The 20965-nt window shown below is 47.0% G+C and overlaps 1 protein-coding gene across 1 annotated transcript in view; it reads left to right on the top strand.

The window, feature by feature from the left end:
- Positions 1–4323: 4323 nt before the first annotated feature.
- The window catches only part of Rgs9 (regulator of G protein signaling 9), a 69335-nt gene continuing 52693 nt past the window's right edge, over positions 4324–20965 (top strand). Inside the window, exons 1-2 of the mRNA XM_050164322.1 lie at positions 4324–4498; positions 18771–18867. Coding sequence (XP_050020279.1) covers positions 4442–4498; positions 18771–18867 — 154 coding nt within the window. The 5' untranslated portion in view covers positions 4324–4441. The remainder of the gene's footprint in view (positions 4499–18770; positions 18868–20965) is intronic.

The raw sequence follows: 20965 nt of genomic DNA, 5'->3' as shown, positions 1-20965 counted from the left end.
ACCTCCAGAAGTTCTTTTATTGTACAGGATTGTTTTTGCTTTCCTGGGTATTTTGTTTTTCCATATGAAGTTTTTCCATATGAAGTTGAGTATTGTTCTTTGGAGGTCTGTGAAGAATTTTACTGGGCATTGCATTTTTTACTGTAGATTGCTTTTGGTAAGATTGCCATTTTTACTATGTTAATTCTACCTACCCAAGAGCATGGGAGAGCTTTCCATTTTCTGGTGTCTTTCTTTAAAGATTTAAAGTTCTTGTCATACACACCTTCCACTTGTTTGGTTAGAGTTACTCCAAGATATTTTATGCTATTTGTGGCTATTGTGAAAGGTGATGTTTCTCTGATTTTCTCAGTCCATTTATCATCTGTGTACAGGAGGGCTACTAATTTTTTCGAGTAAATCTTGTATCCTGCTACATTACTGAAGGTGTTTATAAGTTGTAGAAATTCCTTGGTAGAATTTTTGGGATCACTTATGTAAAGAATCATATCATCAGCATATAGTGAGAGTTTGACTTCTTTTTCTGATTTGTATCCCCTTGATCTCCTTTTGTTGCCTTATTGCTTTAGCTAGAACCTCAAGTACTATATTGAATAGCTATGGAGATAGTGGACAACCTTGTCTTGTTCCTGATTTCAGTGGGGTCGCTTTGAGTTTCTCTCCATTTAGTTTGATGTTGACTGTTGGCTTGCTGGATATTTCCTTTATTATGTTTAGGTATGTTCCTTGTATCCCTGCTCTCTCCAAGATCTTTGTCATGAAGAGATGTTGTATTTTATCAAAGGCTTTTTTTTTTAGCATCTAATGAGATGATCATTTGTTTTTTTTTCTCCAGTTTATTTATATGGTGGATTTCATTGACAGATTTTTGTATGTTAAATCATCCCTGCATCTCTGGGATGAAGCTGACTTGATCATGGTGGATGATTTTTCTGATGTGTTCTTGGATTTGGTTTGCCAGTATTTTAGCATCAATGTTCATGAGTGAGATTTGTCTGTAATTCTCTTTCTTAGTAATGTCTTTGTGTGGTTTAGGTATTAGGGTAATTATAGCCTCATAAAAAGAATTTGGCAATGCTCCTTCTGTTTCTACTGTGTGGAACAATTTGAGGAGTATTGGTATTAGTTCTTTTTTGAAAATCTTGTAGAATTCTGCGCTGAAACCCCTGACCCTGGGCTTTTTTTTTGGTTGGGAGACTTTTGATGACTGTTTCTATTTTTTGTTTTTTTAGCAGTTATAGGTCTGTTTAATTTGCTTATATTTCCTTCAAGTTTTCCAATTTTGTGGAGTACAGGTTTTCGGAATATGACCTGATGTTTCTCTGGGTTTTCTCCGTGTCTGTTGTTATGTCCCCCACTTTATCTCTGCCTTTTGGCTAGTTTGGATAAAGGTTTGTCCATTTTGTTGATTTTCTGGAAGAACCAACTCTTTGTCTCATTGATTCTTTGTATTGTTTTCTTTGTTCCTATTTTGTTGATTTGGGCTCTCCGTTTGATTATTTCCTGTCCTCTAGTCCTTCTGTCTCCATCCAATGTTGGAGCTGCAAGTATACTTTAATGCTCCTTTTTCCTGAAAAAAAAAAAAAAAGAAGAAGAGTGGGCTCTGGGGATTGAACCCAGGACCTCATTCTTGCACAGCAAGTGCTTTACCCATGGTGCTGTCCCCAGTACAGAACCCTTTTATCATTTAGTGTCTCCCTTTCTCCCCCTTCCCTTCCACCCCAGCCCCAGCCCCTCCAAACCGCATCAGCATTGTGATGTGGGGTTCAGCGAACTCCTTGCTGCCTCCTCCCAATAATGCTGACTCTTGCCTCTGTATCCTTTCTTGTTTTCTTCTGGTGTCTTCGATTGCCTGTGCCATGGTTGACTCCCCCTTTTTCTTTAAGACCCCTTCTCTGGACTGTCTCCCCGATCACAATTGTCTTCCACTCAGACTAGATGCAAGGTCTTTCCAAAGGCCCGTATCGTGTCATCTGGTTTCTGACATGTCTATATTGCATTTTAAACTGGTTTTATGTAATTCTTTTCCTTCATGAAACAGGAAGCTCCTCGAGATAGAAATGGGATCATGGTCTGCTCTGAATACCAAACTTTTCAGTGCAATGCCTGGCATATGATATAACTGCTGTTTAAATAGGTTAATGGCGTCTATTTCTTTTGCAGGACATTATCTAAACTTTTACTATCAAATTACATATTGGATCATTTTGACAGCAAGGCACAGAGAGGCAGCTATGTAGGAGATTCACAAAGACACCCTTGCCCTCGGGAAGGCTCCGTCCCAGCTGTGCCCCAACAGACTTCTCACTTGCCCCACAGCCCCTCTGTTGCTCTTTGTCTGTACTGTTCCTCTTCATCTTTGTTGTTGTTGGCTTCCTCTGCTCATCTTTCCTTTCTACCTCCTTCTAAATTCAGCTTGCAGTTCACCTCAGATTCTTCTTGTCTTGATTTTATCTGACCTTAGTTGACATTTGCAAAGGTAATAATCCAACAAGCTCAATTTAAACTTTGCGGAAGCACATCACAGGCTGGGGCGTGGCCTCTGGCAGAACTTCTGAACATCTCTGGTCCAGGGAGCTGGGGAAGGGACTCTGAAATATGATTGCTTGGGAGGGAACCCTGACAGAAGAAGAAATGACAGGGACAGACTAAGCCCTCTTCTAGTCTAGAGCTGGGAACAATTCCTTGTGTTTTTGCCCTTCTTTATTCCTGAACAATTTAAGTTCCCAATCCTTCATTCCAGGAAGTCACTTCTATTTTCTCTACTCAGGAATTACAGAATTAAGGCATGCTGGTGCTGGGAGGAACGTCGGATTTTGTTTGCTTATGTGTGTTCTGTGTAACGTTAACCCCAGAAGACGTTCCATGAAGAAAAGTCAAGACAATCCAGCTCTTTTCTGGGATCCCGGCTCATAGAAGGAGCACACTTCTTGGAGGTTTGCTTTGATTGGCAGGAACTCTGGTCCTCTGCACCCGCCCACCCCTGGGGAGCTCAAATCCTCTCCAGTGAAGGGGTTGCTGAAAGGGCTCCGAGGGCAACCAGCCATGAGCCCTTTGACATTGTTTGCAAGCTTGAGCCATGTCATGTGAATATGTATGTGAGCATGCTTTCTGAGTGTCCATAGCTTTCAACAGATTCTTACAAGTTAATCTGACCTGAAAGAAAAGAATGGATGAGGACTTATACGCTAACGGCAGTTGACTGAGCCCCACCAGGGCAAATCTCTTTGTTCTCTTCCAAGTTAGACATGTTACATGCTACGTTGGATGTCCATCCCTGCTTGTGTAGACAGGAGAAAGTACTCGACGACATGACCAAGCTGGAAAGGTCCTGATGACTAATCAGGGGCTTTGTCCTTTTGTTTTCTAGATATGTGTTAGTGTAGGCCCATCAACTGGCAGCACGTAGGGGAGGCTGTGAATGTATGTAGTGAATGGATACTCTGGAGGCTTCTGTTCTGCTTCATCTGCTCAGTTTTTTAGCTTAATTTAAAAGTACTCTTAAAAGTCTATTAAAGGCAGACAAATGCAATCAGCAGGAATGAGAAGTAAAATGTGATTTTCCTAAGGATACATACTAAAGAGTACATGCAGACTTCCTTTGCCTTCCTCACTTCCGGCCACACCTCCACCCGACCTTTCTTCGAGGCAGGGTTTCTCCGTGTAGCTCTGGCTGTCCTGGAACTCGCTCTGTAGACCAGACTGGCCTCATACTCAGAGACTTGCTGGGATTAAAGACGTGTGCCATCACCACCCGGCTGCTTCTTCCCCTCTTGTAATCAACATCTTACCAATTAGTCTACTTATTGGGTCAATAAATAAAAGTCCACATCTGATATTTTTTCTTAAATATTTAATTAAGAACAACCCCAGCGTCACCCATCTATCTATTAAAAGCTCCATGGATGTTTATACCAGATATCACGAACCTGTTTAAAATGTTACTTCTCCCATGAAGAAATCGTTAACGCTAACTTATCCAAGGATGCCCAACTCTTCTGCAAGCCGGCACGGGAAAAGTCCCGTTTCCGGTGTGCTTTGTTGGTGAGTGCTTCGTCTCACTTCTGTACAGACTCCTCTTAGGGTTAGCAGGCTCACATACCTTGGGACAGATGCTCTAGTTTCAGCATCCCTAATTGGTCCTTCCTACCTGATGCTTGGTCCAGGTGGAGCGGGACGCCGCCCCCTGGTGGCAAGTAGGAGCCCGCGCAGTGCATGCTAATGAGCGCGTGGCGCTGCTCGCTGATTGGTTGGCGCGAATTCCAGCTGCTTTGCATGTCGGCGGGTGCGAGGGCAGAGTCGAGGGGCGGCGAGCATCCTGGGCCCTGGGCGCTCAGCTCTCGGCGCCTCCCGGTCCACGCCCAGGCTGGCTTGTGAACTTGGGGGTTTCCCCTTTTCGCTCCCAGTCGTGTTGTGGTCGTGAATTCATCCAGGGTCCAGAATGACGATCCGACACCAAGGCCAGCAGTACAGGCCGAGGATGGCTTTTCTCCAAAAGGTACCCCGGGTGTCCCCTTCTGGACCCTGGCAGGTGGGCGGGGACCCAATTTGTGGAGTGTCCAAGAGACGATTGGGCAGGGGCAGAGGGCGTCCCTCTAGGTGGGTTCACACTGCTCAATTGTACTACATGACTTTTTTTTTTTTTTTTTTTTTTTTGCTATATGTGGTTGCATTTAAAAACTATAATGATTTTCGCGTAAACTGTTTATAGTAGAGAATTTGAATGCAGCCGTGATGGTCGGCTGGAGGCCGAAAACAACCTGTTACTCGTAGAGGAGGGTGCTTGAGGCTGCGCGGGGATATGAGAGAGCTGATATTGTTACAAGGTATCAGCTACTAAATGAATATTTCGAGCATTTTCCCCAATACTGAACGGCAGGATCCCCCCTCCCCGTGTGTGTGTGTGTGTGTGTGTGTGTGTGTGTGTAAAAGACCAGGGAAATGTTGTGATCTGAGGGTTTGAGAGCCCCCCCCCCCTTTGAGGATGTATTTTCTGTACAGTCTGAACCTTTTCCTGTCAATGGCAAATGGCCAGCACAGGGTGTCTGTTCACGATGGACATGGGGGAGGTGGAAAGCACCTATGGAGTGATGTGTCTGGGGACAAAGTGGTTCATTTTGTTCTGGGCTTTTGAGTTAGAAAGCGTGGGAAGGGACACACAGGGGCTTAGGTCCCAGGTCACTTGTCTATCACCCCTCTGGCTCACGCCACTTTTCACGGTGCAGTGTGAAATAGGATTACCCTATTGAGCAGAATTAGCCCAATGCTTTGTGACAAGCTGGGTTCTGCCTTAAGCCCCTGGGGCTTAGCAACTGGATGCAGCTGGTGACTAACTGTCCTAATCTACAAGATGGAAAAAGCAGGACAGTCCTGGGAACATGGGGACATTCGTCATACCTAGTTGTCTTCAGGAGGCCAGGTAGCAGAAGTAGGTAGGTGTGAGGGTCATGCTGAGAACAGAAAGCAATATTGTCTTACTCCTACGCGCCAACAGTCAGTTCCCAGCGCCTAAAAGGACAAGAAGTCTGCCGTTCAAAAGTAAAGCATCACCTTTAGACTGTGCCCCAGGACTGTCTTCTCCTCGCATGCAAGACAAGACAGCCTGGCTTGGAGGCTCAGAGTACCTGTCTGGAGCACTCATGCTCACTGAATCCAAAGCATCCTTTGCCTCGGCTTTCTGAGTGGAGTATTGTTTTCCACCGCCATGTCCCCAATCTCAGCATATCTTACCTCCACCCAGCCTTCCTCACTCTCATCCCCAGTCCCCTCACCTCCTTTCCAGTCTGTCTTCTTCTCCCCTCCATTCCACCTTCCTCACCTCTATCTCAACCCCCTTGCCTCTATCTCATCTCCCATTTACCTCTGCCCTAACCCCCCACCCAAGCCTGTTCTTCCACACAGCCTCTGCTCTCAGCCAGCTGTATGAACCTCATTGCCTCCCCACTCCTCTGTGACGTCCTTCATACACATTGTTTTTCTCTCCCAAACTGAGTGACCTCTTTCACGTGGTCCTCCCTATTGGCTTCCTGGGCTCATGGGATACTGTACCCCGCTTTGCAGCCTGGCTTCTTAAGGTCCCTAGTCCACTATCTCTCTGGCTCTGCCTCTCACCCCATTCCCAGGCACTCAGAGCGGCCACTCATGGACGTTCTTGTTTCTGTAGGAACCTCATACCCTTCCAGACATCCATGGGAACATCCCTTTCCCCCTTTGCCCGACTCCCACCCCTCTGTGAAGCAGGATCTTCTGATTCCAGCGAGAGGGATTTCCCTCTCTGGGTCTACGGACTCTGTCCTCCTCACCCTCAACATTGCTTCCTGCATGCCCCGTGCTGGCAAGGATCCTGTCTGCATCCTGTCTGGTGTACACTTGGGTCCTGGGTTGGATCACAGAACCCCTTAGGTCATCAGACAGGGTAGAGCCCTACAGAACCTCAGGAGCCTGTGGTAGGAGATCCTCAGCTATTTCCCCCTGAGCTAGACAATCAGACTTTTAGAGGAAGGCCCGGACCAGCAGAATGTGGACCCAGGTGCAGGTACCGTTCCCCACCCATTCAGTGTGTACTATGAAGTGTGCTGAGTCCAAGGTGGCTGAAGCTTCCCACACATTATGTCATTTATTTTGCCAGACAGTGGCTACTCTCCCTTACAGAGAAGGATACTGAGGCTCAGCAAGGTGAGGCGACTTGTCAGCCATACAACCACAGGTGGAACTTGGAAACAATACAGGAGTGGGCCGGTCTGTGCAGGTGTGATACAGGGGGGCAGAGTTTTCCTATGGTGTAGGACAGGTGAGGAGCTTGTGAGAAGGCCTGTGTGCTAGAGAGACACCGAGCTGAGAAGGGAAGGATAAATGGGAGAGTCTAGACAGGCAGGCAGAGAGAGAGAGAGACAGAGAGAGACAGAGAGAGAGAGAGACAGAGAGAGAGAGAGAGAGAGAGAGAAAGAGACAGAGAGACAGAGACAGACAGACAGAGACACACAGAGAGACAGAGCAAGAGAACAAGACAGAGAGAGACAGATGCAGAAAGAGAGAAAGACAGAGTAAGAGAGAGAGAGAGCGAGCGAGCGAGAGAGAGCAGGTACAGAGAACAACGTGTTCTCAAGGTGCGGAGGCACAAAGACACAGGGAATCTGGTGAGTTTGAGGGTATGTTGTTCTGTAGCAGACATATTTTAAGGCACAGGAGGGGACAGAAAGTTAGAAGGAGACAGAGGGGACAATGATGCGCCCTTAGGATGCCTCGAAGGCCGTTTGATCCCCTTCCGACACCGAGGAACCATGGCAACATTTGGACCAGACAAGTGACATGGCTGACTGGTAATTAAGATGACCACTGGGGCGAGCCAGATGAGTAGCGAGCTATCTTCCTTTCCCCTGAGTTAAGAGAGTCAATTTAAGGGTCTCTGTAACTCCTCATAACTCCAGGCACCCTGGAAATGGGAGCTCTTCCCAAAGGCAGGGAAAATGATGCTGTTCAGGGGACCTTTTCTCCTCCTGTGAGTTCAAGGGTTTTTGTCGTCCATCTCCACCTCAAGCTCAATGTGGTGTCTACAGAGAGTGCCCTTTAGCCCAGCTGCTACTCATCTGGGACATGAGGTCTTGTTCGAGGGGTGCTGAGGCCTGGGTGTGTGGCTCAGTCAGTAGCATGTTTGCTCGGTGTCATGGAGCCCTGGATTTACTCCTCCGTACTGCTTGTGGCGGTGCATGCTTGGGCTCCAGCACTTGGGAGGTGGAGGCAGAAGGATTGGAAGCTCAAAGCCAGCCTTGGCCACTCTCTTAGTTAGGGTTCCTATCGTCGTGATAAAACACCATGACCGAAAGCAACGTGGGGAGGTAGGGCAAGAAACCTGGAGGCAAGAACTGAAGAAGAGGCCATAGAGAGCACTGCACATGGAATTGCTTCCCAGGGCTTGCTCAGCCTGATGTCTTATGGCATCCAGGACCACGGCTCAGGCCTAGCACTGCCTACCGTGAGCTGGACCTTCCCACATTAACCCTTAATCAAGGCCTACAGGCCAATCCTATTGACATATTTTCTTTTTTTTAAGGTTCCTTTTTTCAAAAATGACACTAGCCTGTGTCTAGTTGACATAAAAACTAGCTATCACAGCTTCGTAGTGAGTGCGAGACCTTGGCTCAAAAAGATAAGCGTGACAGAAAGGTGGAGACCCGCGTGCCAGGCCTTTACCGTGGGATTAGCATGTGGTAAGCTGAAAAGCATTAGTGAGTCGCTGTGGCCCCATGACCCTTACTGTGGTTCTGGCCCATATACCTCAGTGTTGCCATAGTCACCATCCTGGTCATTTCCACTTGCCAGTGACCCGGGGGTTCCTCGATGCCATGGCAAGGAGCCCTCTGTTAGGTGACTTGGCTTTTCTCCGTGGCTTCTGGCGTCTCCCTTCTGCTTAGCAGGGACCGAGAAGCAGAGGCATCAAGGAGACCGAGGCGGAGGAAGGTATCACTCTCTCATGCCGTCCTTTGTCTCGGGTATACGAAATGATGCACTGAGTGCCAGGTGCCAGGGACACCAAAGAGCTTTGGGTCCAGTGAAAAAGACATATTGAATAAACAAGGAGAGACACGTGGTGCATGGCTGTGGCAGACGTTGCTGGAGGATACACCAGTGTGGGAGAAGAAGTAAGCTGTGCCTGGGATGGGGGGAGTCAGGTTTCCTAAGGAAGCTCGTAAGCAAGTTAGGAAAATTATTAATGCTTTTTTTTTTCCAGTAAGAGAGGAAGATGAGCAACATCTTAGGCTGGTAGAAAATACAGTCATATAGGATAGCCTGTCAGTGTGGAAGACTCCCCTGAGGCCGGATCACCAGGCCAGAGAGGGCATGGGGTGGGTGGGCGTTGGCGGTGGGTGGATGGGAAGGCGGGAGGTAAGAAAGGCTCACAGCTGGGGAGCGTCACGTGACACGGTGAAGCTCTGATGCTTCCTGGGTTTAATGAGATGCCGTTTGATGTCTTTAAAACCAGAGATGAATACGGCGGGTTAGTTTACATGCTACAGGGGTGATTCTGATGAGAGAGCTTGAGTGTGTCTTGATACTGGCTGTGTCTCAGGAAATGCTGACACCAAGCCAGGGGGCTGATGCATCCCAGACTAGCCTAAGAATCCCTAAGCAGTGGGGAATGACCTCAGACTTCTGATCGTCCTACCTCCATCTCCCAAGTGCTGGTATTACAGAGGTGTGTCACCATACCCAGCTCGTGTGCTGCTGGGAGTCAAACCCAGGGTTTTATCCAGGCACCCTACCAACTAAGACCCATCCTTAGCCCAAGCATTAGTCTTTCTAGAAGAGCTTTTTAGGTGGATTGAACATACATTTGAAATAGTGGCCCCTGGGGGACACTGGGCAGCAATCGGATATATTGTGAGTACCCAATTTGGGATTTTACTAGCATAAAGTACTAATTAGTACTTTACCATGCACTGGACACATCACCAACAAATAATGATCCCACTCAAAATGCCCATGGGACACTCTTAGTTTAAGGGGCAGTATGGACATGAGTGGATACCTAAGCTCATCACTTAGGAGGATCATCTGGAGAGCACCCTGAAGACTGGACCAGCTAAGGCAGAGACCATAGTCCAGAGTGGGGTGGAGGACTTCCTGATGGGGCAGGATTTAGTGCACGAGATGTGCAAGACACAAAAGCAGAATCAATAGAAGCTGGCCACTGCTGTCTTTAGCTGGGGTTGCCTGCAGTGCCTTGCTGATCTAAGAGGAAGTTGGAGAGAGCAGATTTTGGGTCAAGACCACCATGTAGTGGCCAGGCACAGGGTGCTGGTATATGTCTTTAATCTACTGAGTTGAGCTGTGCATGGCTTATTTGCAAGGTCACATGCTCCTCGGTTAGAAAAACAACCCTGTGGTTTTGGGTCACTTTCCCCATCTCAATAAAGGAAAGAACTGATTATGACTGCCCCCTTGGGAGCATTCTCCAGTGCAAAGGAAAATTTCTGCCCCTGAGATCTTCCCCTGTGAGTGACAGCTCCTTAATTTGAGGAGCAGCGTGGGTGTGGTAGGTGGGATGTCAGAGCCATCAAAGCCATCGTTTCGGATCCCTTTATGATGCCGTGGGTCCCTGGCTCACCCGCAGCCAAGTCTCAGCCTGAAACATGTGCATCTCGGAGGCCAACTCAGGGTCATTCAGGGGCCCAGTAGTGGCCTGGTTTTATGGTGTTTCTGTGTTGCCTGGGAACGAGACCAGGCTGATGTTTCTTTATCTTGAGAGGCACTGGAAGCTGATCTTCCGGGGAGCAGGGTCTAGAGAGACGTTGGGCAGCGTGAAATTGTACAGCGGAAGCCCCATGCAGGCTGAGTGGTTTAAATAACAGAATCATGCTTTCTTATAGTCCTTGAGATTAGAAATCTGAGCTCAGCCACAGCAGGGATGGGTTCCTCTGACATCCCTCCTCTTGATTTGTAGATAGCTGTTCTCTGTCCTCGTACCATCTTCTCAGCTAGGGCATAATCCTCTTCTCATAAGGACACCAATTATCTTGGAGCAACCCCTATGCCTATGACCTCATTTGGTCTCTCTCTCTCTCTCTCTCTCTCTCTCTCTCTCTCTCTCTCTCTGCTTGTGTGGTGGTCATTGGGGCTGAATCCAAGGTTTTATGAAAGCTAGGTCATGCTCTTCCACTAGCCCTTGGTTTGTTCTTTCCATTAAAATATTCTTATTACATTTTTAAGTTTATTTGTGGAGGTGCACCTTTGCTCCACGCACGTGTAGAAGCAGAAGAACAACTTTTGGGAGTGAGTTCCCTCCTCACAGCATATAGCTCCCAGGAACTGAACTTGGGCTGTAAGACTTGGTTGCAAGCACCTCTACCCGCTGAGCCATTTTGCCAGACCCAGCCCTTAGTTTTTTAATACAGGGTCTTGCTGTGTAATGGAGGCCGACTTCAGCTGCTTGATCCTCCTGCCTCTGTCTGTCGAGCACTGGGTGGAACTGCGTGCATGTCCTCCCACACCCGGCCCTTACCATCTCTTTAAAAGACCCCACTTCTCAAATGAACTATATTCAGAGATGGTGAGGCTGAAAACTTCAACATATGAATTTGTGGAATAGTCTTCAACCTCTAACAGTCTCTCGGAGTTGGCACCACCAGCCGAAAAACTCTGTCAGTTTTAAGTGATAGGGGAGACCCCTCAGAGGGATTTCTGAGGGGGAAAGTGAGAAAAACTGATCGGAATCCCAGTGTGCTGACTTCCTCACAATGTTCCCTGAGGCGAGTGTGATGAGCCCCCTCCCACGGGCTTCTCCTTTTTGTGAAGAGTGTCACACCTGCTAGAAAGAAATCTGACTCCCTCATTGTGGCTTTTAAAATAGCTCTCATTATTCCTCCTCTGAAGGTTATTTTCAATTTCTTAATAACTAGTTTTTTTTTTTTAATGTGAAGACTGCCGGCAACACTCGGGTTCTAACTTTTAAGGTGGGATCTGGCCTCTTCTCCACTTTGTGGGTTCACGTTTGCACGAAACAACTTTGTTTCATTTAACAAAATGATTTTGAGGGTGGGAAAGATAACTCAGTCAGTGAAATGCTTGGTTTGCAAGCGTGAGGACCTGAATTCCATACCCAAAACCCACCTTAAAAAAAAAAAGCCAGGTGTGGAGACACACAGTTGTAATTTGTAAGGGGAGGGATAGACAGGTACATCCCCGGGACTCTGAACTCTACATGCTTGGTGAGCGAGAGGACCTCAGAGACAAGGTGGGTGTGTCTGAGGGGCAACAACCAAGGTTGCCCTTTAGCCTCACAATGTATACACCTACACAATAAACATACATGCATGCACACAAACGTATACACACATACACACACACATACACACACACTTTAAGTGAATCTGGCCTTTCAGTTTTGTAGCTAACATGAGAGAAAGGAGTCTTGGGCTTTGACTTCAGAAAACTGAAGAGAACTCTGAGTTTCTGAGACTCACAGCTCAGACCCCTGGGAAGTCATACTAATAAGAATATTGCGTCTCATGTTACCATCCCCTCCCATGCTTCTACACCTTTCTATCCATATGGTTTCCTTGGTCCCCTGACCAGCTCCGCTGGCTGCAGCTATGTCCCAGCCCCATCCACAACCTCTACTGGGGCCTCTGATTCCCTTCATCTCTGCTACTTGACCCCTCTGGCCTGAGACATTGCTAAGGTCTTACCTCACTGAAGGCCAAATACTGAAGCTCTGGGTGGATCTGAAATGTAGGTGCATGTGTGTGTGTTTGTGCATGTGCAGATGTGTTTGTGTGTGTGCATGTGCAGATGCGTTTGTGTGTGTGTGTGTGTGTGTGTGTAGAGACTGGAAGTCAGCCTTGGGTATTGTTTCTCAGGACCCATTCACCTTGCTTTTGAGAGTCTCTCTCACTAGGACTTGGGGTTCACACGTTAGGATACGCTGGGGAATCTGACTTCCCAGCTCTGGGATTACATGCCCAGAGTTTTACATGGATGGTGGTTCTGGGGGTTGAACTTGGGTCCTCGTGGTTTTGTGAGTTAGCACTTTATAGGCTGAGCCATCTACCCAGTCCTGGAATGCAATTTCTGTTCCTGATGGTACTGAAGGAGCTTGGCAAATGTCTTTGCAGACAGAAATGTGTAGTGCAGGGGCGGACCCTGATGCTGCTGGCTCTCGCCTTCAGGTTGAACTTTGGCCTTGGCACACCCCTGAAGATTCCAGCCTGTGTCTTGAGATGGTCGTTTAGCTGCAAAGCTAATTTTTCAATAAAGATGAAAAGCACCCGCTACCCCTCAGTGTTGAATGAGGTCATCGGCCCACGCTCTTGAGAAGGTGGGGGCCCTCCAGCTTCAGAGCAAGGTGGCTGAGGGGGTGGTAGCGGGGAGAACTTGGCAGTTCAGGGCTTCCCTGGATGATCTCTAACCTCCGCGGCGGCTGGGTTAGTCTCTCCTTACTTTTAATTTTATTGTGGTGAGACTTTACATGAGACCTGGTTTAAATTTTTATGCGCACAGTGTTAACAACAAATGACCCAATATTGTACAGCACGTTTCTAGGACTTCCTCTTCTTAGCTGAAATTTTATAGCCCTCAATTAGCAAATCCCCATTTCTTCTCTTAGTGCCTGGCATCCAGCAGTCTATAGGCTGCCTTTGCCTTTAAATGGTTCTTCATATGAGTGCCCTGTCTACTTTTGTGTCCGACTTCTTTCATTTACCAAGATGAATTAATGTCCACTGCTCACCCGAATCCTTAACTATTGCAGCCTTGTCTTCTGGCATGTGTACATCACATATTATTTATCTTTTAACTTATCGATAGCTACCTACGTTCTTTCCTCATCTTGGCCATTGTGAATAACGAAGGGGTGAACTTGGGGGTGGGGTGCAGATTTCCTCTCAAGATCCCGATTCCATTTCCTTTACTTGCTTATCTGGGGGTGGAATGGCTGGATCACAGAGGTCCTTAAAGTTGATTTTTAGTTTTGCTGAGCGACGTCTATACCACTGTCTGAAGCAGCACTGTGATCACCAGAGTACAAGCGTCAGCCTCCCCATGTCATGTCGTCATGTAGAGGCTCAGTGCTCTTCACTGTCTTCAGCCTGTCGGAGTGCAGCCTGGTCCTCATGACTAAGAGCAATTCTGCCCGCCCTCCTCTCAGAGTTTTGGTAGTCACCTTCCTCTCCCAGCTCTTAAACCACCAGCATTGTCCTTATTTTTTTTTTTTTTGGTTTGTAATTCAGTGTGTAATTTTGATCTTGTAAATACTAAAGTGTATCCCAAGGCTTTCAATGCGTAACCACAGCGAATCTTTGCGGTATCCCCATGATGATGTAGATGGTAGGCTTTAGTTTATGGAGAGTCAAATAAATCAAGAAAATGTTCGACTTCAGCTTTGCATGTGTTTGTTTTGGATTCTGGGTGTCAGACTTAGGATGAGCGTGTGCTCTACCACTGACCCCCATGTTTAGCAATTACTTAAGACTTCCCACTTCTAGACTGGAGCAGAGCTTTGAACTGGGCTCTCACCGCACTCAGATTTTTTGCTTTGGTGCTAGTAAACTCATTTTCGTGTAACTGTTTCTGTCACTTTCTGAGGACTAGTGGTGTATCTCTGCTGTCTAAGGGTATAGCTTTCACTTTTTTGTACCCTGCCAGAGCTCAATAGACACCTGAGTTTGTTTCAGTGGTGGAGTTGTGGTGTGGGATTCCCCTCCATTTGCTGTGAAGACCATTGGTTAAAAAAGAAGCTGCTTTGGGCCTATTGCAGCACAGAGTAGGGCAAGGCAGGAGTTCCAAGTAGATAGAGGAGGAGAGAGTAGGTGAAGGCAATGAGAGACCAGGTAGCTGCTGCAGGATACAGACACTGGACAAATGGAACAGGTAGGTGATACGCAGATTAATAGAAATGGGTTAGTTTAAGATACAAGAGCTAGCTAGCAATATGTTTAAGTGATTGGCCAAATATGAGTAATAATATAGTTTCTGTGTGATTATTTCAGGTCTGGGTGGCCAGGAAACAAATGACTGGCCTTTGACTACTAAGTTGGATTTTTGTCCCTGGGTTATCTAAGCACAGACCTGTTGCTAAGTTCCAAAGATGCATTAATTGCATGCATGCTACTAATATAAATGAATATAAGCATGGCTGCTTATGCTCCCAGCACCCCTAATCAGAACCAAACCAAACACTAGAAATATGAAACCAAACACTCCAGAATTAGAAGCTTTTTGAGTATCAGTGTGGTGCTATAATCAAAAAAGTTCACACCAAACAAACAAACAAACAAACAAAAAACCCAAAACCAAACCAAACAATCAGAACAAAACAAAACAAAAAGCAAATACCATCACTACCACTTCCAACAACAAAACAAAATAACAACCAAAAAAAAAAAAAACACAAAAAACAGTTCATGTGAAAAATAATATAAAAAATTCCTATGGTCACATGTCAGAAACAGTACATGCAATAAAATGAATTTTATGTTTAGACATAACAGGTTTCCATCTCTGAGATGTGCTGTGTATCTCTGAGATGTGCTGTGTATATGGAAATATCCCAGATCTGAAATTCAAAGCGCTTCTGGTATCAAGCATTTTGGATAAGGGATATTCACCCTATATGTCTTTCTTTTTATAGACCATGTGCATATGCACATACATGTTTCTATAGATCATTCTAACACAGTTGCTTCATTAGATACCATACTGTTATCAAACCATGTGCATCATGGAGGCACAAATTGCCGTGGTCCCATTTTAGAGAAGAGAAAGGAATCCCATGCTCTTAAATGGGCTGTCCCAAGTTCTTCAGTTAAGACAGAAAGGATTCCCAGGGTGGGGGGGAGTGAGAACTTGGGGTTCATTTTGCTTCCGACCACAAGCACCTTCAAGTTGCAAAAAGCCCTGTTCATCATAGCGGCTGCTCAGTGTTGGAGGAGACGTCGTCGGGTTAAGTCACAGGAAGGCAATGGTGATAGAATCAGGTTTGTTAAATTGAGAAGAAGCAAGTGAACTGGAGAGCCGCTTGCCTTGGGCGTTAGTGAGGATGTGTGCAGGCTGGTCCAGGTGTGAGCAGCTCCCAGGCCTCAGGACAGAGCTGTGGACCAAGGGAAAGGCTGAGGGGGTTCCTTATTCTCATGAGTTGGTTCCCTTCCCGAACTTGTGGCTCCAGTTGCTCTTTAGCTGGGAGACCTGTATCTACCATCTGACCTTCTTCCTGTCTTGTAAGATTTGCTCTGGGAGCACGGCATACGATCTTTCGGACACGGTCTTCATTGCATCTCCTTATCTCCTATTGTTACCTTGGGATCAACCTCAGCCCAAATGAACTCAATGGGGAGGGAGACAGAAAAGAGAGTGGGGAAGAGGGTCTAGACAAGATAGGATATAGCTTGCAAGGATATGTCTCCAAGGACCCTACCCTCCAACTCCTTCCTTCCCCCTAAGTTCCCATTACCCCCAATAGTCTGTCAGATTACGAACTCATAGATGGATTGATTAACCCAGTGGTTAGAATCCCCATGATCCAATCACTTTCTTCAAGCCCCCCTTCTATACAGCTTTGGCGACTAAGCCTTCAACACACGTGTCTTTGGAGGGACTTTTCAGATCCATACCATAATACTTTCTGTACAGTATATATAAATTAAATTTTATTATTGCTGTGCATGTTTAGGACAAATTAATATATCCTGGGTTTAGTACTGTCTGTGGGTTTTTAAAATTTCATTTGTGTTTTGCCTGCATGTATGTCTGTATAAGGGCGTCAGATCCCCTGGAACTGGAGTTACAGACAGTTGTGAGCTGTCATGTGGGTGCTGGAAATTGAACCCAGGTCCTTTGGCAGAGCAGTCAGTGCTCTTAACCACTGAGCAATCTTTCCAGCCCCGCTATCTGTGGCTTTAACATCCTCTGGGATCTTGGAATATCTTCACAGAGGGCAGGGGGAAATGATTACACTAGACGCTAAGTTTTTAGGCTTCCGGCCCCACTGTCGGTCTTTGGTTTCCCAGCATTGCCCAGGGCTATCTATACCTGCTTGCTGAAGCACTGATTCTAGGGAGGGACTGAGTAATCTCTCTATTATTGGGGACTTCCCAAGGGAGGTGAAGTTTGAAACCTTTAGTCAGTATCAACCACATATGCCAATAGAAACATCTAGGTCATTTCTTTTGAGCCTATAAAACATTTTTGTTTTATTTTTATTTAGTTTTTTTTTTTCAAGTGGAAATGTTACTTTGATGTTGGTTTTTTTTTTTTTTTTTTTGAGACAAAGTCTCACTATGTAACCCTATGTAACCCTGGTTGGCCAGGAACTCACTATGTAACCCAGGCTGGTTTCGAACTTGCAACAATCCTACCACCTCCACCTTCCAAGTGCTGGGGTTACTGTCATTTGCCACCATATTCTGTGGAAAATATTATTTATTGGCTTTGTAAAAACTAAGCTAATTATTTGTGTATGAGTGCTGTGTGGCCTGTGTGCTACAGTGCACACATGCAAGTCAGAGGACAGTCCTGTGCAGTTGGTTCTCTCCTTCCACTTCGATGGGGGCCTCCGAGGACCAAAGCTAGGTCTCCACCCTTGTGCAGCAAATGCCCTTGCTTGCTAAGCCATTTTCCTGGCCCTCATTTTGATTTTCTTGAGACAGGATCTCACAGTGTAGCCTTGGCAGGCCTGGAACTTGCTGTGATCCTCCTGCCTCTCTCCCTGGAATGCTGGCATTACGGGCATGTGCTAACACGCCAGGCAGAAGATAAAACAGTCTTAACAACGAAAAGTCTTGTGACGTCTTCCTAGGCTTCAAGCTCCCTCCGACTGTTTGTTCACTTTCTTTGGCTTCAGCACGCTCTCGGATATTCATTGCTTTTTAATCTGTCTCCTGACTCTTGCTTTTTCTGTACCCAGGGCAGTCCTCTCCAGATAAGTGTGGCTCTCAGCAGCGCTTTCCAAGAGTGCCAGAGCAGGAGTGATGTGCCTGCTTCTGTCTTTCCCTCTTCCCTTTCTCTGCTCTTGACCTCTCCTCTCCTCACCCTTCCTTCCTCTACTTCCCCTCAAGTCACTGGGGGCTGAACCCTGGACCTCCATAGCGCTAGGCAGGGCTCTGACACAGAGCTACATTCCTAAACATTCTTTGGGATTTTTCTTTTCTGGTAACTAACCTACTCGGGTCGGATAGGTCACAACCCTTGGCATCACGTCTGTCTCTCTCACTCAGCTCCCCGATCTCTTCCGAGTACAGCCATTTCTCACTTTACCAGAGTGTTCAGAGCCCTATCTCCTAACCACCACCCCCACACTGCTTTTCTTTGCTTATTAATTTATGTATCTGATGCGTTTAGCATGACCTCCATGTAAGACACTCCTCCCGGGATTCAGAATACAGCAGGAGACATCGGCAGAAAAAGACCAGCCTCCAAGAGCTAAATTTCCAGGTGCAAAGGGAGACAGCCATGTAAACACTATACGGAAGCCAATTGCCTTGTGTGTTAGAAGTTGAATGCTATAGAAAAAGCAGCTGGGGACCAGGAGATCTGAGGGTGTAAAGTTGTAACGTTGAGTAGGATGGCGAGAGTAGACCTCCCGAAATATTAGAGGGAAAAGAGAGAAACGGGTCCTAGAAAACGTTCTAGCGGAATCCGCAGTTCATCAGCTCTCATGCTGGCCTGACTTGAGGGTGTGGTGACAAGGGAAGGAGCCTCACGAAATCTTTCCTGGACGGTTGCAGTAACTCTGAATAGACCATGGACCACCTCGTCTTTTTCTACCTTGGAGAAACCTCTTTCTGCCTCCATGTTCTTGTCTTTATTATGGGCACATTTCCAAAAGGCTCCCCAGAAACAGCTGCTGGACCAAAACCTAACTCAGGAGTGGCGTGTAAAGCCCATTATGACCCGACCTCTGCCTGCCATTCCCACTTCAAACAGCACCTCCTCTCCCTCGGTTCTCTGTCTCTCAAAGTCCCTGGGCATCGCCCCCCCCCCCATGCCTCCCTCACTTTCTGTCTACCGGAATCTTTCTTTTTGAAGGCAGTGTGATCTTGAGCCTTTGCACATTTCCTGTGCCAGAATTCATCCCTTTGAGGCCTTCCAGCGAGGGAGGTGTCTGTTTGCAGAACTCACTTGTGGTTTCGGTTGTCCCGTAGCTGCTCAGTGCCCATGTGGCTCCTGGGCCAGGTTGGAAGCCCCTGGGTCCCCTTTGCATCTTCGGATCCTGCTTGCACTGTGGGAAGCTTCTGGAATGACTTTTCCATTCACCAGGCTCTTCCTGTTCTGTCTTGCAGATTGAAGCACTGGTGAAGGACATGCAGAACCCAGAGACAGGAGTCAGGATGCAGAACCAGAGGGTCTTGGTCACCAGTGTCCCTCACGCCATGACAGGTGAGGTCGCTTTGTGGCTTAGGTTGTGATTCGAAACAAAACTCACAAGGGGATTGGCAGCCTTGAGCCCATATGCTGTCCTGGTTGGTTTATTATATTTTTGTTTGCTGGTTTGTTTGCTTGTTTTTGTCATTTGGGCCTAAGCTAGAGTTATCTAGAAAGAGGGGACTCAGGTAGATTGCCTGTAGGCAAGGCTATAGGGCGTTTTGTTAAATGATTGATGTGGGCATGCCTGGCCCGTGGAGGAGGGACAGTGCCACCCCTGGGTCCCAGGTTGTATAAGAGAACAAGCTGAGCAAGCCATAAGGGGCTCTTCTCTGTGGCTTCTGCTTCGGTTCCTGCCTCTAGGTTCCTGTCTTGGCTTTGCTCAGTGGATTATGACCAAGTAAACCCTTTCCTTCCGAAGCCGCTTTTGGTTAAGGTGTTTTATCACTGCAATAGAAACCTAACTAAGACACCTGCCAAACTGCCCACAGCCCATGTTTCTAAGTAAGGCTTCACTTCTGTTATGTGTGATTAACAGCTACGTTGTTGTTCCAGCTGCAAAGGTGTGATATATGGCTGTGTTCAGACCGTATTAGATTTACAAAACCAAAATATTTACTACTGTTTGGCTGGGAAACAAAGGCCTTTGTCTTCCTTCTAATTTACTCCAGACCCTTCGGAGCTTTCCCATGGGGATGGAGCCCCTAGTTCCTCCTTGCAGGAGTTTTAAGGGTACTCCAGAACATCACTTGGGGAGAGTAGTGTGTTGGGGATGCTGGGTTTGAGCATGAGAATGCGTTTTGCTTGGTCTGTTACCTATGTTCTATGATCAGGGTTTGTATTAGAGAAGACGTCACGGCAGGGCCTGGTGCCTGCAGAAGTCAACTGTGTCTCTGAGCCAGGGATTTGTGAACCTGCACTCTGGACCCTACCCATGATCTGAGCGTATTTCTCTCTCTCTCCTTCCCTCCCCTTCTCTCTCTGCACATACATGAAAAGGATCAACCTTAGTTATTGTTCCTCAGGGGTCATCCACCTTGTATTTTGAGACAGGGACCCTAATTGGACTTGAACTTGCCTGTCTGTCTCCCCAGCCTTCTTGTTATCACACTTGGCTTTAAAAACAAAACAAAACAACACCCAAAATGGGTGTTGCAAATCAAACTCGGGTCCCCATGTTTGTGTGTGAAACACTTCAACAACTGGGCAGTCCCCAGCACCTTAACTGTGTATTCTTCATATAAGATGCCCACGTTGTAGAGATATGCTGTCTCCATCATCCTTCTGATGGCTTTGAATGTGTCCCTGATTAAAAGCAAAACAAACAAACTAAAAAAAAAACACCATACCTGTCCTACCTCACAGGTGCTAAGAGACATGGGGAGTGACTTGCGGGTGATCTCACTACTCATCAGGCATCTGCTGCCTACAGGACCCCAGGGCAGCACAAGCCCAATCACATCTGAGCCATCTTTCAGGCAGAGGTCGCCATTCATGCCTTACAGTGAGAAACCCAGGGTGGGGGCAATGTATTGGCAAGGGTTTCTCCTGCGCAAGTAACCAAAGACCCACTATGGCTTGTTGGGGCAAAATAGGAATTGATTGGAGTGCTTTGGAGCAGTTCAGGGGCACGTGGGCGAGTGGGACTAGAGTGGCCCTGGGCATCTAAAGAGTGGAGACCTTAGGGTAGGGTTTTGTTGTGTATCTCTGTTCTTTGCATTGTTTTAAGAGGCAGCTGTCTTTGAAGGCATCCCGGTGACTGTCGGCCGTTTCTGCCTTGAATTTGCTAATTCTGGACTAGAGGACCCTTCAGTGGGAAGTTCTTGGCTTGCTGGCTGGTAACCCCAGTGATTGGTGTGGTTGTCTGTGTAAGGATGTCTAACAAAAGCTCACTGAGGATGTGGATTAGTTCTGAGTTCGCTGTGCAGAGAGCCCTAGATGTGAGTGGGACGCCTGGGGCTTAATCCCTCAAATACACCTTTCCTAGCCCTTCTCTGCCTTTCCCACTTTAGAGTGGCTACAGAAAGCCCTGTCTGAGACAAGGTGCAGGGATGAAACAGACCCTGGTGCTCAAGGGCCCAGCATGTGGCCGCTGATTCACAGCTTGGGAAAG

The sequence above is a fragment of the Alexandromys fortis genome, unplaced genomic scaffold (genome assembly GCF_014885135.2).
Source record: "Alexandromys fortis isolate MF-2015 unplaced genomic scaffold, M_Fortis_MF-2015_v1.1 scaffold_156, whole genome shotgun sequence".
NCBI classification, from domain to species: Eukaryota; Metazoa; Chordata; class Mammalia; order Rodentia; family Cricetidae; genus Alexandromys; species Alexandromys fortis.
This window is presented reverse-complemented; position numbering and strand designations above follow the sequence as displayed.